A 15900-nucleotide genomic window follows, 5' to 3' on the forward strand; every position below is an offset into this window, starting at 1 on the left:
GGGCGGGGCCCCCCTCGCGGGTGGCTCTGGGGGCAGCAGGGGCAGGGCGGGGAGCAGAAGGCGGGGGCGCAGCACGGGGGGAGGTGACAGGGCGGGTGGCAGCGCGGGGACGTTCCCCCGCGCCGGCGGGGCCGGGGTCGCGGCCAGCCCAGCCCCATGGCCGAGCCGCCCCCCCCGCCCCGGGGATTTACCGGGCAAAGCGGCTGAGCGGGGGGAGCGGGGGGGGCACGTGGCGGCACCCGTGGGTGAGGGACACGGGGACATGAGGACACGGAGCGGGGCACGAGGGACATGGGGACACCGGGGACGTGGGGGACATGGGGTGTGGGGGGACACGGGGGGACACGGGGGATGCTGGGGACGTGCGGGGACATGGGGAACACAGCCGGGGGGGACACAGGGGACATGGGGAACTCGACTGGGGACACGGGGTTCTGGAGACATGGTAGGACGTGGGGGACAGGGGACACCGCGGGGACACGATTGCGGGCAGGAAGGGGTTATGGGACGCGGGGCAGCATAAGGGACACGCGGGACATTGGGGACACGCGGTGATGGAGGTCACAGGGGACACGAAAGACATAGGGCGACAGGTTTGGGCGGAGCCAGGGTTGTGGGGACTTGGGGGGCAGGGGGCTTACGGCATGATTTATTAATCAAACATGGAAAAAAGAGTTGGGAGAGGGAGTGCTCTGGAAAGAAGGAGCCAACTTCTTCCGAGCTGCTGGGCAAGGCTGAGAGGCAGCCTGACCCTGGGCCAGCTCCATCACGCTCTGGAGAACATCCCTAATGGCACTTTGCTGGGGCTGCTGGGCTCCAGTGACACATCCCAACGCTGGCCTGTCACCTCCCCGCTATTCCAGCCCCTGACCCGCACATTAAAGTGCTTTTCGGGGGGGACACAGGTTAGGGACGTGTGGGACACGGGGGGCGTGGTGGGGACACGACTGGGGCTCACAGGGAATGACGGAGCCGTGGGGGCTGTGGGGAGACATGGGGGACACCCGGGGGACACAGGGGTGGGGCGGGACACACGGGGGTCCCGGCGTGGCGGGGGCAGGGCCGGGCCGCACAAAGGGGCCATTCACCGCCCTGGGGGAGGGGCGCCCTGAGGAATTTCCACCCAAAACTTTTTCCATGAGCCCATTCCTGCCCCTCCCTCCCCTTTCCCGGCACGGGGGGAGAGGTGCGGGGGGGGGGTTACATGCGTGTCCGGGCATGGGAACGCGTGCGTGCGTGCATGTGACATGCAGGGACACACCCCGCACACGTGTCCCCGTGCCCACACATGCGTCTGCATGCTGGAGGCTGGGTAAAGGTGTGTGACACATGCAGTGAGATGTGACCATTGCATGTGCAGTTGTGTCACCTGTGCAATGATCCCATGAACAGGTGTGTGACACGTGCAGTGATCCCGTGTACAGGTATGTCACCTGTGCAGTGATCCCGTGTGCAGGTGTGTGACACGTGCAGTGATCCCGTGTACAGGTATGTCACCTGTGTAATGATCCCGTGTGCAGGTGTGTGCACTGTGCAGTGATCCCATGTACAGGTGTGTCACCTGTGCAGTGATCCTGTGTGCAGGTGTGTGCCACATGCAATGATCCCCTGTGCAGGTGTGTGACACACGCAATGATCCCGTGTGCAGGTGTGTGCCACATGCAATGATCCCCTGTGCAGGTGTGTGACAACGCAATGATCCCGTATGCAGGTGCGTGACACACGCAATGATCCCGTGTGCAGGTGTGTTACTCATGCAGAGCCCCAGAAATGCAGTCGGGCAGGCGGTGCTGGCACAGCCCTCGCACACCCGGAGGTGCCCAGGCGCACCCAGACACAGCTGAACACGCTCACACACACGTGTGCACACCTGGGCATGCTGACACACACCTGTGCACAGTGGGCACACGGGGGGACATCACAAGGGGATTGGAAGGGACTGGGAAGGACTGGGAGAAGGATGTGGGGGACTGGCAGAACTGGCAGGACTGGGAGGGATTGAGGGGTGACAAGGGGACTGGGAGGGGCTGGAGTAGTGACAGGGGAACTGGAAAGGACTGGAAGAACTGGGAGGACTGGGAGGACCGGGGAGGCGGGTGGTGACATGAGCACTGGGAGTGCACGGTGGAACTGGGAGGGACTGGGGAGGGCGTGACGCGGGGACGGGGAGGACTGGGAGGGGATGGCGGAGACGGGGGACGTGGCCCGGGTGCCCCCCAGGGAGGGAGGGCACACGGAGGGGACGAACACGTCTGATACCGTGTGACACATGTGACACGTGTGTACGCGACACCGCGCGTCCGCTCCTCAGGCTCCAATCCCCGCCCATTCCCCATCCAGCCCCGCCCACGAGCCCCGCCCCTCGCTCAGACCACGCCCCATTCAAATCAGCCCGGCCCCTCTCCGCCCCGCCCATCCCCGAGGCCACGCCCCGTTCCTATTCAGCCCAGCCACTCAAGGCCCCGCCCCCTCCGAGCCCCGCCCTCTCAGCCTAGCCCACTCCCAATTTAGCCCCGCCCACATTTCAGCCCTCACATTCCAAACCGCCCCGCTCCTCCAGGCCCCGCCCCGTTCACTCCTCCCACCGAAGCCCCGCCCCCGCTCAGGCCCCGCCCCAATCCCCGCTCGCCTTCCAGCCCGGGGGGGGGCACATCCCCAAATTCTGCCCAGGAGGGACCCGGGCTGTGGGGGGGGCAGGGTCCCAGGCCGGTTTTGCGGGGGGCACAGGGACCTGGGGGCTCGAGGGGCCTGGAGCCTGTTTTTGGGGTGGTCGCGGTGTCCCGGAGCCCTTTGGGGGGGCAGCAATAGAGACCCGGTGCTGGAGGGGCGCAGGGACATGGCCCACACAGGACCGCTCCTGGGGAGCCGGGGGTCCCGGACCCTGCTTTGGAGGGGCTCAGGGACCCCAGACCTTGTTATTTTGGGGGTTCGCAGACCTCTTTGTGAGGGTAGAAAGAGGCACCCGGTTTTGGGGGGGGCACGAGGGGGGTCCTGGGGGTCCCACAGGAGCCCTCCGCGTGTCAGTCTGGGCACAAACAGGGTGGGAGGGGAGAATCCCCTAAAACGCCCCTAAATCCCCCCCGTTCCACCTCTGCCTCTGGTGCGTTGCCTCCTCCCGCGTCCTCCCCCCTCCCAGTTCCTCGGCCTAACTGGTTCCAGTCGTGGCCGCGCCCGCGTCCCCCCGCGTCCCCCCCGCGCTGCCAATGTGGCACTTTAACCCCTGCGGGGCTGCCCCAAAACCGCCCGAACCCCACTTGGAGCGGGGCTGGGGCCCCTTCTCAGCAGGGCGGGGGGGGCGTCACCCCCCGCGTTTTTGGGGGAACCCCCGTGGCCCCCCCAAATTCCACCCCGGGCGGAGGGACTTCCCCCCGCCGCCCTCAATTTAAGACCTGATGGGAGACCGCCCCTTGGAGAGGGGAGACCCCAAAAAATCGGGGGCGCCACAGAGTTGTGGCCCCGCGGATGTTTTTGGGGTGCTGTTTTTTTTTTGGGCAGGGGAGGATGCTTTAATTTGGATTCCTCCCCCTTCAAAAATCGAGCTTTAAGAGAAAACACGCACGGTGGGGTGCCCCAAATGTACCTGCACCCCCCAAATGAAACCCCCTCCCCACTTCAACCCTCCGCGTGGAATCCGAGTATCGATGGGGGGGGGCGTCCAGCCCTCCCCAAACCTGGGGTGCGCTCGGGTGGGTCCCCGTGCCGGGGGGCGAAGTGTGGTCCCCAATTTCGGCCCCGTTTTTAGGGTGGGGTCCTCCCCCTCGCCCCCCCCCGGGTTATTTTGGGGTGCCCGTGGCACGCGCTGGGCGGGGCCCCCCTCGCTCCCCCTCTCCCCCGCGGTTACAAACGCGCCGCTCGAGGCCGGAATTTCCTCAATTTCAGCAATTTTGGGTTTTTTTTAGCAAAACACACAAAACCTACCCAAAAAAAAAATTCCGAAACCAGCCGCCCCTCCCCCGCTGCCGCCCGGGCTGCGCGCCGGGGGCTCCTCCCTCCCCCTGTGTCACCCCCCGGCAGGGGGCTGGGGACCCTCCTTCCCCCGGATTTTGGGGCTGGAGAAGCTGGGTACACCCCCACACCAGGTGCTGGGGATCGGGGCGAGAGGATGCACACTGATACGTCCCCCACCCATGGTGGAAACCGCGGATTCCACCCCCCCCAGCCCCCGATTTTGGGGTTTTGCAGCTCAGGTTTTAGGGCCGTGGAGGTGACAGCGAGACCCCCAAAATCACACACCCCCATTGTGGGCTGGGGCCCCCTTGGAGAGCGGTGGGGAGGGGCTGTTTAACTCCCCCCACCTTTCGCCCCCCCAGCCCTGGAGCCCAGCCCTGGGCGGGTTTTGGGGGACACGGGCCCCCCCTCGCCACCGCCGCCCCCCCGCGTGCACAAGCCTTGCTTCGTGTGCAGCGACCGCAGCTCCGGCTACCACTACGGAGTGAGCTCCTGCGAGGGCTGCAAGGTGCGGGGCCGGGGCACCGGGGACCCCCGGGGGGGACCCCTGAGACTGTGGAAACCTGGGGGGGGCACTGGGGACCCCCTGAGACAGTGGAAACCCCGGGAGGGGGGATAGTCGGGACCTCCCAGGGCAGGGGGACCCCTGAGACAGTGGAAACCCTGGGGGGGGGGAGCACTGGGGATATCCCAGGGAGGGGGGATAGTCGGGACCTCCCAGGGCAGGGGGACCCCTGAGACTGTGGAAACCCCGGGAGGGGGGATAGTGGGGACCTCCCAGGGCAGGGGGACCCCTGAGACAGTGGAAACACCGGGTGGGGGGAGCGACAGTGGGGACCCCCTGAGACAATGGAAACCCTGGGGAGCCTGGGGCATTGGGGACCTCCCAGGGCAGGGGGACCCCTGAGACGGTGGAAACCGTGGGAGGGGGGAGCACTGGGGATATCCACCTGGGGGAGGGGACAGTGGGGACCCTGTGGTGGGAGTGGGGACCCGGCACTTGGAGGAGGGGGGTCCTGGGGACACTGTGGATCTGCCCCAAGGAAAGGGGCCCTCCACAGGCAGTGGGGATCCACTCGAGGGTGACCCTTTGGGGGAGTGGGAATCCCCCAAGCGCTGGGGAGCTGTAATGGGCGCACCTGGGGACATCACAGACCTTGTGGGGCAATTGGGACCACGCCCAGGGGATGGGGACCCCTTCCCAGGCCAGTGGGCACCCACTTGGGAGCCCCCCAAGCCCTGTGCCCCACCCTGGGATAGTGGGGAGCCACTGAGGAGCCGCTGAGGAGCTCCCCTCCCAGCACTGCGGAGCCTTCCTGGGATCCCTGGGGATGTGATGCTGGTGCCCCCAGTTTCGGGGTAACCCCCTGACCCCCGTTTTCCCACTGCAGGGGTTTTTCCGGAGGAGCATCCAGAAGAACATGGTGTACACGTGTCACCGGGAGCGCAACTGCCAGATCGACAAGGTCACCCGCAACCGCTGCCAGTTCTGCCGCCTCCAGAAGTGCTTCCAGGTCGGAATGTCCAAGGAAGGTGCGAGGGGGTCTGGGCCGGGGTCCCCCGAAGTTGGGGACCCCCCCCAAACATCGCTGAGGGGCCCCGGTGGTGTCCCGGCGGGCCTGGGGATGTTCCTGTTCCTGGGAGGGATCCGAGGCTGCGGAAGGGACTGCTGGGTGTGAGGATTTCCCCCCTTGGTCCTGCAGGGGACTTGCCTAAAATTGAGACCACCCCCCCCCAAAGCATTGCTGAGGGGTCCCAGGGTCCTGGGGCTGCTCATGGTGGGGATGTTCCTGTCCCATGGGGGGATTTTTGGGGGAGAGGGGAGGCAAGCCCACCTGGGAGGGATCTGAGGGGGCACACCAGTGCCCCCAACCCCCACCTCCCACCCCCCCAGCCGTGCGGAACGACCGGAACAAGAGGAAGAAGGAGGTGAAGGAGGATCTGGGGGGGGACGAGCTGAGCCCCGAGCTGGCCGAGCTGGTGCGGAGGGTCAGCAGAGCCCACCAGGAGACCTTCCCCTCTCTGGGCCAGCTGGGCAAGTACACCACGGTGAGCAGGCTTGGGGGTCTGGGGGCACCAAGGGGGGGCCGCAACCCTCAGATCTGGGGCAGGGTCATGCTCCTGCCTGATCCCCCCAAACATGAGCACTGGGGGCAGCTGGGGCTGGGGACATGTTCAGGGGGAGTGGGGCACCATGTTTCTGTCCCCAGGGGGTTTTGGGGGTCTCTTTGGGGATGACCCTACAGCTGGGTCCCTGTTCCCTCCTGACCCCTCCAAAACATAAGCACTGAGCACTGGGGGGCTGGGAGACAAGTTCAGGGGGAGGGGGGCACTGGGACAGAGTACTGGGGGTCGTGGGTGGTGTTTGGGGGGTTACTTATTGGAAGGACCCTAACGCTGGAGCTCAGAGTGGGGTCTCTGCACGCCCTGACCCCTGAAAACTCAGCTGCTGAGTAAGGGGGGCAGCTGGACCTGGGGCTGGGTTCAGGGGCTTCCAGGGGGCCCCAGCAGGTCCTGAACCCCCATAACTGAGCCTGTGTCCCTCATAAAATGAGCGCTGACCACTGGGTGCAGCTGGACCTGGGGCTATGGGACAAGTTCAGGGTGCTGGGGTCGGGGTCCCAGAGGTTCCAGGGGGTCCCAGGGGTTCCTGAACAATCCCCTAACGGCTGTGGGCCCCCTGTGCCCCCAGAACTCGAGCGCTGACCACCGGGTGCAGCTGGACCTGGGGCTGTGGGACAAGTTCAGCGAATTGGCCACCAAGTGCATCATCAAGATCGTGGAGTTTGCCAAGCGGCTCCCGGGCTTCACGGGGCTCAGCATGGCTGACCAGATCACTCTGCTCAAGGCTGCCTGCCTCGACATCCTGGTGAGGGTTGGGGGGGCTCCTCAGGATGTCTGGGGGCTCCTCACGTGGGTTGGGGGGCTCCTTGAAGGGGCTTGGGCTGGCCCACGATGGTCCTGACCTTGCCGCTCCACAGAGAGATGTCCTGGAGAGGGGCTGGGAGGTCTCCTGGGAGGGCCTGGGTGGGTTTGGGGTCCCTTAGGTGCTTTTGGTGATCTTGGGCTGTTTTGGGGTGTCCCTGTCCCCTGGTGCTGTGTCTGTCCTGTGGCAGAGCCAGAACAGGACACGACAATGCTCCAGGATGGGCAGAGCCTGGGTGGATTTTGGGCTCCCTGTCCTGCAGATGCTGTGGGTCTGCACCTGCTTCATTCCAGAGCAGGACACAGTGATGGGATGGGCTGACCCTGGGTGGATTTTTGGTATCCCTGGAGGTATTTTGGAGCCCCTTGGCGACTTGGGGCTCCCTGCCCTGCAGATGCTGCGGATCTGCACCCGCTACACGCCGGAGCAGGACACGATGACGTTCTCGGACGGGCTGACGCTGACCCGGACCCAGATGCACAACGCGGGATTCGGGCCCCTCACCGACCTCGTGTTTGCCTTTGCGGGGCAGCTGCTGCCGCTGCAGCTCGATGACACCGAGACCGGGCTGCTCAGTGCCATCTGCCTCATCTGCGGGGGTGGGGACACGGGGGACATCGCGGGAGGGGGGCACAGGGGACAGAGTCAGGGCTGCTCAGTGCCACTGCCTCATCTGTGGGAGTGGGAACTTGGGGGACATCGGGGGCACATGAGGGTGTGTCGGGGCTGTGGCGGGCAGGGGGACATGGGGACACGGGACTGAGTTGTGGCTGCTCAGCTGCAGAGGTGGGGACACGAGGGGATACTGGGGGGACGTGGGGATCTCTAGGACAGAAGATGGGCATGTGGGGACACAGGGGTCTAGGTGGTGTCTCTCTCTCCCCAGACCGGATGGAGCTGGAGCAGCCCCGGCGCGTGGAGCGGCTGCAGGAGCCGCTGCTCGAGGCTCTCCGGGTCTATGCCCGGCGCCGGCGCCCGTGGCAGCCGCAGCGTTTCCCCCGGATGCTGCTCAAAATCACTGACCTGCGTGGCATCAGCACCAAGGGTGAGCAACACCCCCAGATCCCCGGGGCACCCCCAAACTGCGGCAACCCTGCCAGGACCCCCTTGGGATCCCCCCAAAACCCCCGAGCCTTCCCAAGCCCCCAGTGATCTTCCCAAACGCTGTTCAAAGTCACCGCCAAAGGGGGCAGCCCCCAAACCTTCCCAGGACCCCTCCAGGACCCCAAAACCCATCAGGACACCCCCAAACCTGCCCCTGGCACCTCAGGATTTGAAGCTCTCAGGGAGGCGCAGATGAAGGTCCTGGGGGTGTTGGAAAGTTTTATGGGGGGGTTGAAGCTCATTTTGGGGGTGTTCAGGGTATCTGGGGAGGTGCCAGGTTTTGAAGGCATTGAAGCTTTTGTGGGGTTTTGAGAGTTGGGGACTTTTGAAAGTTGGGAGGGTGTTGAAGTTCATTTTTGGGTGGGATTCAAAGCCTCGGGGGGATTCAATCTCTTGTGGGGTTTGTCCAGGCTTTGCAGCAATTGAAGCTCATTTTGGTGTTCAAGGTCTTGGAGGGGTCCGAGGTTTTGGGGGTTCAGGGTTTTGGAGGGGGTTGAAATTTGAGAGGGTATTGAAGCTCATTTTTTGGAAGGGGGTTCCATCTCTCAGGAGGGGCCCAAGGCCTTCAGGGGTGTTGATGTTTTGGCTCCCCAGGGGCGGAACGAGCCATCACCCTGCGCACGGAGATCCCGGGGCCGATGCCCCCCCTGATCCGGGAAATGCTGGAGAACCCCGAAATCTTCACCGAAGTGGGGCAGGATGGCCCCCCCCCACCCCCAGACCCTCCTGCCGCCCAGGACAGTCCCCCTGGCCCCCCCACATCCCCATAGCCCCCCCCAGCTCGGGGGGGATCTTCAAAACCCGTCCCCAGTGGGGTGGGACATGCAGAGCTGCCTTCCAGGGAAGCTGCTTTCCTTCTCCCTTTTGCTCTGGGGAGGGGGGGCTCCCCAGAGTGCCCCCCCCTCCAAATTTGGGGAAGGGGGCAGAGACTGACAGAGCAAAGCTATTGCCTTAAGCTGGGGGAGTCCGGGGGCACCTCCCAAACCTCAGCTTCATGCCAAAGCCCCCTCAGACCCTGCTGCCACCCCCTTGTACTGGGGGAGCTGTGAGGGGGGGGGAGTTCAGGGGCCCAGCCCCTCCCCACCAAATTAATGCCTGACACTCCCACAGTGCCCCCCCACGGTTTATTTATTGGACACAGGGTGGATTTTGGGGGGAGGAGACACCCCCATCCTCCCCCAGGACATCCTACCCCTCCCCAAATCTGGGGGGACACCGTTTATACTGGGGGGGCTGCTTGTGGGTTTTGCTTCTTGATGCTGTTGAGGTAGGGAGGGAAACCCCAAAATTGCCCTCCCCTGATGCCCCCCCCCCCAAACACTACAGAGACCAAAGATGGGGGACACAAAGTGACCCCCACAACCCCCCTCCCCCCCAATTTGGGGTGGGGGCTCAAGCCATAGGGTGACCCCAAAATCCTGGGGGTCCCCCAGACCCAACTGCCCTCCCAAATATGTTACCCCCAGCCTGGCTGGATTGTAGGGTCTGGCCTTACTGGCTCCCCCTTCAATTGCCCCCCCCCCCCCCCCCAAATGCCCCCCCAATTGTGGGGGTGTAAATTTGGGGGTGCAGAGCCCTCAGGGGGAGCCTGTTACACTACACAGAGGGGTACCCCCCCGGGGCTGCACTTTCACCCCTATTTATTCCTCTGCGTTTACATTGGCCACCCCGCTGCTGCCCCCCCGCTAACTCCCCCCTTTTTGGGGGTCCCCCTGCCATGTTTACAGCCCACCCGCCCCCTCCTGTGCTGGGGGGGGACACGGGACTTTTCTATTTTTGCAAAATAAAGATATGGAAATTTTGGGGGGCGGTCATGAATTTGGGAGGGGGGCTGTAAAGGGGACCTGGGTGGGGGGAGAGGGGAACCTTGGGACCTCCCCAGAGGTGAGAGGGCACCCCTGGGGTATGGGGGGGTATCTGGGGTCCCCTCTGACTTAGGGAACCCTCCAGGAACAAAGGGGCTACTTGGGGACCCCTCCCCAATTGGGGGGACCCCCAGTTATAAAGAGGGGACACTTCTGCTCCCCTCCCCAATTTAAAAGCCCCCATAGTCCCAGTGTAACCTCCCCTGACTTTGTTTGGCATGAGTGGGTTCTGGGGTCCCCCCACACTGCCCCAAAGGACTTACATTTGGGGTTAAAAAAGCAAAAACCCAAGTATTTATTTAAATAAACCCTAAAGGAGGAGAGAGGACACACAGTGGGGGTGGGGGGGACACTGGGGGGACACAGTGGACCAGAGCCCCCAGCTGTCCCCCCAGGGCCCCACAAATTTGGGGGAATGGGCTCAGCAGAGCCATAGTCCTTCTTGAAGTGTCATTGGGGGAGATCCCCAAAATTTGGGCCCCTCCAAAAACTCCTGCAGGCCCAGGAAGGGGGTTCAGGGCACAAAAATGGGGGGGGGAGGAATTCATGTCTCTTGCCCCTTGGAGCAGTCTGTGATGGGGGGACAGGGACCCCCCCCCAAAATGGGGGGAAGAGCAGGGGCTCACCTCGTGGTCTTTGGGGGCTGCTCCTGCCCCCTTCACCTCGTCCCTCATCCGGGGGGGCCCTCACCCCCCCTTTCTCACCCCCACCTAGGGTGCACACCTCCCAGCATGGGGGGACATAGGCAGCACCCCAAAACTATGCGGAAGTAGGAGAAAACCCCCCAAAATCTGAAGGAGTTCCAGAGGAAATGGGAAGTGCTGCTGAGTGTCCCACAGGATGCGCCGCTCAAGGGGGGCCCCCAAAATCCTTTTTTAACCTGTTTTCCAAAAAAAATCCCTAAAAAACAGGGGGTGCACCCCCCACCCCAGGCTGAGGCATCCCCCAGCATCTTCAGTTTTCCTCTTTTTCCCAAAGAAGAGAGGGATTGATGCTGCTGTTCCCAGTGGGACCCTCCTACCTGTGCACAGGTATCCCGGATCCGCCGGGATTTCAGGCAGTTTGGGGGTTCTCAGTCTTTCCTAAGAGGGGGAGGGGTGGATTCAGGGGTATAACGATGGTTCCAGGAGGATTTTTGGGATCATAATCCAAGTTTTTAGGCCAGAGGGCAGGAACGATCTGAGTTTTTTCATGCTGGCAGCGCTCGTGTTCTTCCCCATCCTTAGAGGGGTGAGAAATCCAGGTGAGGCAGAGCATGGTGATGTGGAGGGGTGCAGGAAGAAACACCCCCCTCCCGCACCCCCTGAACTTCCCGGTATTCCCAGATTTTCACAGCAGGAGCTGGGAGTCGGGCGGGGTCTTGGTCTGGCAGCCTTGGCACATGCGCTTGTGTCGGAGCAGCCGGTCCGTGCGGGAGAAGCTCTGCGGGGACACGGCGGGGTCACTGCTGGGGCTGGCGCTGTGACTGGCGCGGTGCCCCGCCCGCTCCCGCGGGAATTCTCCCGGGAATACCTGCATGCAGCGCTCGCACTGGTAGGGCTTCTCCCCGCTGTGCACGCGCTTGTGCCGCTCCAGGTGGTACTTCTGGATGAAGCGCATGTCGCACATGTCGCACTCGAACGGCTTCTCCCCTGCAATTCCGGCCGGCAATTAGCGGGGGGGGGGAATGCTCATTAACGAGGGCTCATTACCGCTGGAGGGAGGCGGTGGGGGGGCTGCTCATTACCGGTGTGGATGAGGATGTGCCGCTTGAGGTGGTAGCTGCTGCGGAAGGCGCCGAAACAGTGGTCGCAGATGAAGTTCTTGAGCTGGAAGGAGCCGTTTTGCTCAATCACCACCATCTGAAATGGGGGGGATATGGGGGTTCAGAGCCGGGGGGACCCCCAGCAGCCCCCCCCAAATCCCCCCCCCCGGCCGTCCTGCGCCTGCCGGAGTTTGGGAGATTGTCTTCCTCCTCCTCCTCCTCGTGCGGCGCGGCGGCAAACCTGGGATCCTCGGCGGGAGGAGCTCGGGGGTCCCTCGGCGCCGGGAACCCGCTTGCGGCGCTGCCGGGGGGGCGAGGGGGTGTCAGCGGCCCCCGAGATGGCCCCCGACCCCCCCCCAGACCCCAAAATCGAGGGGGGACCCCCTGCTGGGGGAAGGGACCTGCCTTTTTCATGGATTTCTTGGGGTTGGAGGCCTCAGGAGCATCATCGTCCTTGCGGGCACGGGGCTTGTCGGGGTCCTGGCGGAGGGACTGGGGGGGCGATGGGGGAATAGGGGGGTGTTGGGAAGGGGGAAGGAATCGGGGGCATTTGGGAAAAGGAGATTGAGGGACCGGGAATTGGGAAGGGGGCAGGAAGTGGGGAGGAGGGATTGGGAAAGCAGGAATTGGGGGACAGGAATTGGGGTGGGGGGATTAGGGAGGGTAAATCAGGGCAGGAAATTGGGGAGGGGGTTTCAGGATGAGCAGGGAATGGGGAGGTTGAGGGATAATGGAATTGAAGGGGAAACAATGGAATTAGAACAGGAAAATCCGAGGCAGGAAAAGACCAAATAAAAGAGGAAAAATCCACATGATGGAGGAAAAGTCCAATAAAAGAAAGCAAAGGGCGAGTGAAGGAAAGAAAATCAAGTAAGGCCCGGAAATGGGAAACGAAAGGATGAAAAATTCAATTAAAGCAGAAAAGTGTCAAAAAAGAAGTGGGAAAATGAAACTAAAGCAGGAAAACTAAAGCAGGAAAAAGCCAAATAAAGGCAGGAAAAAGCCAAATTAGAAGTCGAAAAGGTCAAATAAAATATAGCAAAGGATGACTAAAGGGAGGAAACCTCAAATTCGAGGAGAAAAAATTCAAATTCAAGGAGGAAGAGGCAAATTAAAAGCAGAAAATGCCAAATTTGGGGCAGAATAGCCAAAATTAAAGCAGCAAAAAAAAAAATTAGTTTTTTTTTCTTCCCCAAAAAAGCCGGAAAAAAACAAATTAAATGTAGAAAAAGCAAATTAAAGTATGAAACATCCAGGTTATGTGCAGCAATACCCAAATTAAAGGTGGAAAACTCTAAATTAAAACAGGAAATTTCCACCCCAAATTAAAACAGGAAATTCCCGCCCCAAATTAAAGGTGGGAAAAGCCAAATGAAGTGCAGAAATGCCCAAATTAAAGGTGAAAACCCCCAGATTAAGAGCGGAAATGCCCAAATTAAAGGTGAAACCCCCAGATTAAGTGTGGAAATACCCAAATTAAAGGTGAAAACCCCCAGATTAAGAGCGGAAATGCCCAAATTAAAGGTGAAAACCCTCAGATTAAGAGCGGAAAACTCCAAATTAAAGCGGGAAACCCCCAAATCAAAGGTGGGAAAAGCCAAACCAAAGGCATAAACCCCCAAATGAAAGGGCGAAATCCCCCAGTTCAGGGTGGGATCCCCAGGGGAAGGTGCCAGACCCCAGCCAGGGCGTCCCACTCCGTACCAGGAGGTCGGGGCTGGAGCCCCGTTCCCGGTTCCCGTCCTGTTTCCCGCCGGATTTGGGCATCATCTTCTTGCTGGCGACGGTGGGGACGAGGCAGACGCCCGAGAGCCCCTCGCAGGCCAGGAGACTCGCCTGGAACAGGGAGGGACCCCCAGGATCAGCCCCACGGCCCGGGAACACCGGGGGCATCCTGGGGGGGGGGGCAGCAGCCCTGAGGGGAGCTCGGGATAATGGGAGCACCCCTAGACCCAAATTTTCCCCCTAGACCATCCCAGAGTCTCCCCACTATCATAATTATGATAGTGGGGAGACTCTGGGATGGTCTAGGGGGAAAATTTGGGATAATCTTGGAGAAACTTTGGGATGGTCTCGAGGGAAGTTTGGGATAATCTCGAGGGAAATTTGGAATAATCTTGGGCAAGCTCTGGGATGATCTCGAGAGAAGTTTGGGATAATCTCGAGGGAAATTTGGAATAATCTTGGGCAAGCTCTGGGATGATCTCGAGAGAAGTTTGGGATAATCTCGAGGGAAATTTGGAATAATCTTGGGCAAGCTCTGGGATGATCTCGAGAGAAGTTTGGGATAATCTCGAGGGAAATTTGGAATAATCTTGGGCAAGCTCTGGGATGATCTCGAGAGAAGTTTGGGATAATCTCGAGGGAAATTTGGGATAATCCTGGGGAAACTGGGGTGATCTCGAGGGAAATTTGGAATAATCTTGGGCAAACTCTGGGATGATCTCGAGGGAAGTTTGGGATAATCTGGGGAAACTCTGGGATGATCTCGAGGGAAACTGGGGATAAACCTGGGCAAACTGGGGTGATCTCGAGGGAAATTTGGGATAATCCTGGAGAAACTTTGGGATGGTCTCGAGGGAAGTTTGGGATAATCTCGAGGGAAATTGGGAATAACCCTGGGTAAACTCTGGGATGATCTCAAGGGAAGTCTGGGAAAATGTCGAGGGAAATTTGCAATAATCCTGGGGAAGCTCTGGGATAATTGTGAGGGAAACTGGGGATAATCCTGGGGAAACTGGGGTGATCTCGAGGGAAATTTGGGATAATCCTGAGGAAACTTTGGGATGATCTCGAGGGAAATTTGAGATAATCTGGGGAAACTCTGCAGTGATCTGGAGGGAAGTTTGGGAAAATCTGGGGAAACCTTGGGGATGATGTCAGGGGAAATTTGGCATGATCCCAGAATAATTCTGGGAAGACCCCAAAGCGGAACAGAGGGGGTTGAACCCTCTTCTTTCAGCCCAATGAGGATTTAAGGTCAAATGGGAAAATTCAAGGGAATTGTGCAGGAACTTTGGGGTAATCCTGTGGAAAAGTGGGATAAACCCATGGCAAAATGGGAGTGCCCCAAAACTGGGAATGGAGGAGGTTGAACTCCCTTTTCTGAGGCCTAAGGGCGAATTAGGGGATAATCCCAGGAAAAAATGGGGAATTATGGGGAAAATTTGGGATAATTCCTGAATAATTCTGTTAAGGGCCCCAAAGAAGGGCCCCCAAATTTGAGGCCTGACATGACCTAAAGGGTACCGGGGAAATTTGGGGAATCCTGGAGAAAGCTGGGATAATCACAAGGAAAATTCAGGATAAATGTGAGAAAATTTTGGGAGGGAAAACTGGAATAATCCTGGGGTAACCCTGGGAAGACCCCAGGGTGTGTTTGGGGTTGGAAGGAATTCTTCCAGCCCAGAGAGGATCTAATGGATAACAGGAAATTTCAAGACAATCCTGGGGAAAATTTGGTTTATCCCAGGGAAAACTGGGACAATTCCAGCGTGAACTGGGAGAATTCAGGAATAACTCTGGAAAAACCCCAAAAGTGGGGAGGGGAAGGTGGGGGGAGGCAAAGACACCCCCAAACCATCTACTGAACTACTGACACGCCTTTATTGGGGAAATCTGGGAAATCCTGGGGAAAACTGTGATAATCAGGGGAAAAATTTGGGACAATCAGGGAAAAATTTTGGGATAATAGTGTGGAAAGATTGGGAAGAGTCCATGAGTGGAGGGACAGCTTAAAGCTCCTCTTTTGAACCTCAGGGCTAAGGGGAAAATTCAGGCTATTTCTGGGGAAAATCAGGATAATCTTGAGGAAAACAGGGACGATCCTGTGGCATCCCCTGGAGCAGGATGGGGGATGGGGAGGCACCCCCCACCCTGGCGCAGGGGGAGGGAAGCTCCAGCTGTCTCCCCTCTTCCTTCCCTCTTCCCATTTTTTTTTTGGGGCCGTTGTTCCCCCAAATTCCTGGGCCTGGGGGTGTCAGGATGCAGGGGGTGGGGGCTCATTACCTGAGCCATGCTGTGGGAGCCTTTGGCCTTACTTCTCGCCCAGGTAAAGCTCGTTTGGGGTAAGAAAAGGTGGGATCAGTAAATTTTTATGGATTTTTGGGCGGGCTCCAGTACCCGCCACGGCGCCGCCATTCCTCCTCCTCCTCCTCCTCCTCCTCCTCCTCCTCTTCCTCCTCCCGAGGGGGCCACTGGGGCGGGAAGGGGGGGGAGACGGGGCCGGGCTCCCCCCCAAAGCCGGGACCCCCCGAGCTGGGGGGGCGCTGGATCTGCGGGGACGGAGCTGAATCCAGGGGGATCGGCCTGGG

The 15900-nt window shown here is 60.5% G+C and overlaps 2 protein-coding genes across 5 annotated transcripts; one reads left to right on the forward strand and one right to left on the reverse strand.

The window, feature by feature from the left end:
• Nucleotides 1-4299: 4299 nt before the first annotated feature.
• Nucleotides 4300-8889, forward strand: RARG (retinoic acid receptor gamma). Its single transcript, XM_039705720.1, has 7 exons — nt 4300-4456; nt 5340-5481; nt 5843-5997; nt 6641-6817; nt 7269-7473; nt 7761-7919; nt 8573-8889. Exons 2-7 carry the CDS (start codon nt 5370-5372, stop codon nt 8746-8748), a joined length of 984 nt encoding a protein of 327 aa, XP_039561654.1. The 5' UTR covers nt 4300-4456; nt 5340-5369; the 3' UTR covers nt 8749-8889.
• Nucleotides 8890-10964: 2075 nt separating this feature from the next.
• On the reverse strand, nt 10965-15883 carry ZNF740 (zinc finger protein 740). Of its 4 annotated transcripts, none has more exons than XM_039705721.1 (7): nt 15710-15883; nt 13292-13423; nt 11993-12079; nt 11769-11888; nt 11570-11684; nt 11356-11474; nt 10965-11265 (listed from the first exon to the last, which is right to left on the reverse strand). In XM_039705721.1, exons 1-7 carry the CDS (start codon nt 15725-15727, stop codon nt 11173-11175), a joined length of 684 nt encoding a protein of 227 aa, XP_039561655.1. In that variant the 5' UTR covers nt 15728-15883; the 3' UTR covers nt 10965-11172. The 4 variants fall into 4 exon arrangements, with proteins under 4 accessions (XP_039561655.1, XP_039561656.1, XP_039561657.1 ...); XM_039705722.1 differs by having other exon boundaries at nt 15596-15876; XM_039705723.1 differs by having other exon boundaries at nt 11829-11888; nt 15710-15875.
• Between the last annotated feature and the right edge of the window lie 17 nt (nt 15884-15900).

This window comes from Passer montanus, unplaced genomic scaffold (genome assembly GCF_014805655.1).
Source record: "Passer montanus isolate IOZ18808 unplaced genomic scaffold, ASM1480565v1 scaffold183, whole genome shotgun sequence".
Lineage (NCBI taxonomy): Eukaryota > Metazoa > Chordata > Aves > Passeriformes > Passeridae > Passer > Passer montanus.